At 35.7% G+C, this 4,664-nt stretch overlaps 1 protein-coding gene across 2 annotated transcripts; it reads left to right on the top strand.

The window, feature by feature from the left end:
* Positions 1-657: 657 nt before the first annotated feature.
* LOC112801446 (uncharacterized) lies at positions 658-4,321 on the top strand. Of its 2 annotated transcripts, XR_003201910.3 has the most exons (4): positions 658-1,449; positions 1,522-1,624; positions 1,699-1,852; positions 4,136-4,321. XR_003201910.3 is itself a non-coding variant. In XM_025844171.3 (3 exons), exons 1-3 carry the CDS (start codon positions 1,218-1,220, stop codon positions 4,155-4,157), a joined length of 357 nt encoding a protein of 118 aa, XP_025699956.1. In that variant the 5' UTR covers positions 719-1,217; the 3' UTR covers positions 4,158-4,321. The 2 variants fall into 2 exon arrangements, 1 of the variants encoding a protein (XP_025699956.1); XM_025844171.3 differs by lacking the exon at positions 1,699-1,852 and having other exon boundaries at positions 719-1,449.
* The last annotated feature ends 343 nt before the right edge of the window (positions 4,322-4,664 follow it).

Below are 4,664 nucleotides of genomic sequence, written 5' to 3' on the forward strand. Positions count from 1 at the left end.
TTTGATAAGTATGTAAACTTATTATTTAATATCTAATATAAATTTTATTTTTGTATTTAAAAGTTTATTTATCTCATTACTTAATATTTAATTGACTATTATTTTTCAAATAATAAAAAAACTGTAGATATTAAATCGACGGCAGTATTATAAGACCCAGAACCTTTGAAAAAGGGCTATCATGAGCTAATTTCAAATTCAATATTTTTGCAGCTTTAATTATCTGAAATTTCTTTATTAAAGATAATTAAAGCAAGTTTCGATTTATTGAATTTGAAATAAATTAAGATTATTATCCAATTTTACAATTATTGAATTATTTTCTATATTCAAATTATAAAGTTGGTAGTTATGAAATAATGAGAATTTTATATGATTTGGACTAAATAATTAATATTTTAAAATATTAATACTGCTATTTTGGGAAAATAAAGGTTTTAATTATATTATTTCTAATTATTGGATTTGAACATTTTATTGAAAATAATTTGTGAAATTGATGAACAAATAGTATTTTTATACATTATTATTGTTGGATTAAAATTTATTTCTAATTACTATATTATCCCTATTTTTATTTGAAATTACAAAACAACCCTTAAACCTAATTTTTACCTAAACCCTAATTCTCAAATTGGGAAAAACCTAACCCTGAAACCCTAACCCAGTGACCCGTTCCCCAAACCCAGTAGCTGCACCCTACCGGTTCCCTTTTACCCTCCCTTTTGACGCAGCCACACTCCCACCCCTGTTTCATCCTCTTCAGCGCCACACTCACTCTCAATCCCTAATTCAGCGTCGAAAACCCCTACTGCCGTCACCCTTATCACATGACACACACACATAGAAGTGGAAGGGGAGAAGAGAGAGCTTGCGAAATAGAGAGAGATGGACCTGCACCCTGCCGTCGACCCACGCCTCGTCACTACTGCACTGCGTCCTGCTGTCGCCGACGTCGTGCCGTGCACGTCAAGCTCGTCAAGCCCATTCTATCATTGTCATGTCACAAAGAGGGAGAACCGTGAGCGAGCCAGGGGCCAGGGGAAGGGAGCCACCGCCGTTGTGTCCTGCCTATGCCTCTGTTCAAGCTCATTGCCGTCCAGGGAGTCGCAAGGAGTGCCACCGCTGTCGTCGTCGTGTGTGGGCTTCACACAGAGAGAAGAGACAGAATGCGACAAGAGGGGGAGGGGACCGTTTTCGCCACTGTCGTGACATGAATGCCATTTCGGTGGTTGCCATCACCGCTGCCTAGGTTCCTGTGGTCCAAGCTGCCACTGATGGAGCTCACATCGTTGTCACCCTGGCCGCCATTCTTACCGTTTCTCTATTTGTGTTCTGTTTTGAGCACACCGCAGTTGCCATTGGAAACCGCTGCTGAAACCACCGTTGAAGCTTCTGGCCGCTTCTGCCGCTGGAAAACCTTACTGCTGTCGCCCGAAAATACTGCCGGTAAGGGTTTTAAGTCTGGTTTCCATTCTTTCAAAATTTTGGGAAGATTATTGACACTGCGTTGTTGTACAGCTGCTATTATCAGAGGTTCGGGCCGCCACCGTTACTCAAAAATTTTTTACGGTGCTGCAGCTAGGTTGATTTGGAGTTACGGCTGCTTCGCTTTGTTATTTCAGTAAGTAATTTCTGTTTCGAAAGTCCTGCGTTAGTGTTCTATTCCGTGTAATAAAGTATTTGCGATGTTAATAGTTCTAGGAGTTAGAATCCAAGTTTACTTGTGGCATTTAAAGCTGTTTCTGCTTTTGAGAGAGAGCAAGTGGAGCTGAGATTTTGGTTGCCGTCAATTCGGATTGATGAAAAAAGAGCTCTATGAGGCGTTTGGGCTGTGGTTTTACGTATTGAGGTAGGGGCCTTTTTAGAAAACTATATTTTATATACTGGAATTATTATATATGGATATTATGTGGGAAAATTGTAGCCTTGAGTGATTGTATAAGTCTTATGTGATATTGGTTGTCTGGGATGAATATAATTATATGTTTGATTGGTTTAGTATTTGGTTTTGATGAATAGATTATTGCTGAACTATTTCTTTAAAGCTTTGGAAATGAGTTTAATCAGTTGATAATGATTTGATCTAGAAACAGTTTCCTTGAGATATGAAAATGAGGTGGTTGTTGGATTTAGCTTGCTTTTGAATTGATTTTGGTTTTTAAACCGTTGAAGAGGATTGTGGAATGGTTTAGTTGGGACCCGAACGGGGTGGCGAAGTCTAAGTTTTAGGGGAGGTGCTGCCGAAATTTCTATAAAAATCCTAGACTTTGATCGAAAAGTTATTTAGAAAGGTTTGGATTTGAGAAATTGTATTATTTGATTTATTAAGAAAATATTTATGTTTTTGAGCTTAATTTATTTAAGTAAACTATACGTCTTTAGTTCGATTTATTTAGAAATGAATTATTTTACCATTTGAATTACTGAAGGAAAGTATTATGTTTTAATATTGGTTTTAATATAAAAAGGACTTTTGCTTTTGGTTAGACTTAAGGGTTTCGTTCAGAGGAGCTTTTAGTGATCTTAAAAAAAATTGGACCTTGACTGAATAATTGCATTTGTGACATTTTGGAAGAAGTCAGAGAATTGATTTTTAAGGAGGAACCTGAAAGTGGTTTTAATTTAAATGAATCAGTTCCATTTCAAGTGGATTGACTTTGGATTGGGTTGGGACTTGTGACTTTATATGATCTGATTTTATAATAAACTCTATTTTTATTTGCTTAAACCAAGGATCTATGATTTTTAAGAATTTCAATGAATGTTTAAGAAATTGAGATAGGTTGTCCTTCCCTAAAGTCTTGAGACTCGGCTGAGAAATTTTATTATCGAATCCTATATTAGGATGAATGATTTTGAATCCTTCAAAGGAGATTTTAATTTTGGCCTGGTTGTGGAATTTTGGAAATATGATGCTGAGGGTGAATTTGTTTTAGAAAAAAGAAAGTGACATTTGAGGAAAAGTGGCTATGAGCCTGAAAAGATTTGTGAAATGGGGATTTTAAAGCCAAGGATGGAAAGAATTGATTTTCGATTTCAAAGTAAATTAAATTGAGAAAAAGTGATTTATGGCTTGAATGATGATTTTATGAATTTGATGATGTTGGATGGAGGAAGTGCTATTTTGTTATAAGTCGGAATGGCTGTATATGATAATGAATCATGGTTGTTTGTGAAATATGTTATGAGCCGGAATGGCTGTATATGATAATGAATCATGGCTAGTTGTGGAATATGTTATGAGCCAGATGACTGAGTATGAATTTGAATGGTTATTGAAATGATAAAGAGATTGTTGTACTTCCAATTTTCTGAGATACGAGTTTTCCTGTGTAGAAGCAGTGGCTAGCCACCATGTGCTCTAGGTTGAGACTCGATACTCTGCTGACCCTATATCGTAAGTGTGGCCAGACACTGTGAAAGTTTCGGATGAGCTCGCTCCCGTGAATATACACCAGTGAGGGTATTGGATGTGAATTATGATTATGATTGTGAATAACTCGTGTTGGAGATGCACGACAGAAGGACAGTCCAATGGTTAGCTACCAGGACTTGTCGGGTTGGCTTTATAACCGATAGATGATATCATCAGCCACTAGAACAAGCATTCATCATATGCATCTATGTGACATTGTTTGGGTCTACATATTATACTTGGTTTGCCTTTGTGATTACTTGTGATTATCTGCTAATTGTTCTACTTGCAGAAACTGTTTGTTGTGCTTGAACTTTCCTATTTGTGTTTGCAACTAAGACTCTATTGGACTGTGGTGATTGGTTGTTGTTTGGGTTATTTGGGCCTAGAGCCGTGGTTGATCATGAGGTGGGTCAAAGGCCATGTCTGATGTATGTTTCTGATTTGGGAAAGTATGAAAAACTAATTTGGATTAGTATAGATAAACCTCTTAAAAGGCTTTTGAATTTTCAAGAAATGAACAGTTCCTCTTTCAAAAAAGATTTTAGATTTTTCTTTTATAGTAAATCGTCGCTTTTGAAAAGATGCATAAGGCAGTTATTAATCACTGTAAAGGTTTTACCTTCACGTATCCTACTATAATAATTTCCAAAAACCCTCTACTGAGAATCCTTTTGATGATGATGTTCTCACCCTCCTACAAATGTCCTTTTTCAGGATATGGACGCAAAAATCATGAAGAGTTTATCTCGTTGTTGTCATGATGTTTTGTATTGTTTTAGTTATTATTTATTATTCCCTCGCCTTTATCTTTATACATTCTGTAAGAGGGATAGGAATTGTATTAGTTAATGCTTGTAAAATTATTTTATATATATATATGTACTCTTTGTGAGTTTTGTAGGTTGTATGGTATGTATGGATGTACGTTACCTAACAAAAGTATTTTGGAGCGGTATTGCGGTTTAAAGGTTTAAACAGTCTCATATTTTAGTACTAAATAGTATAAGAGTCGTCGTAATATCCGAGCTATCAGAGTAGCGCAGCCGGAAGCGTGACTTTTGATAGTTAAGGTGTTACAAGTATTGTCGATTTTTAAATTCAAAATTGACAAAAGAAAATAAAAAATAGACGGAGAACTTGTCAATCTTTTTATAATTTTATCGGCGGTTCACTTGTCCATTTTAATAAGTTAAAAATCGATGGTTTTCTTGTCCATTTTAGTAAGTCCAAAATTGACAGTTTG

Source organism: Arachis hypogaea, chromosome 1 (genome assembly GCF_003086295.3).
Source record: "Arachis hypogaea cultivar Tifrunner chromosome 1, arahy.Tifrunner.gnm2.J5K5, whole genome shotgun sequence".
In the NCBI taxonomy this organism is placed as follows: Eukaryota; Viridiplantae; Streptophyta; class Magnoliopsida; order Fabales; family Fabaceae; genus Arachis; species Arachis hypogaea.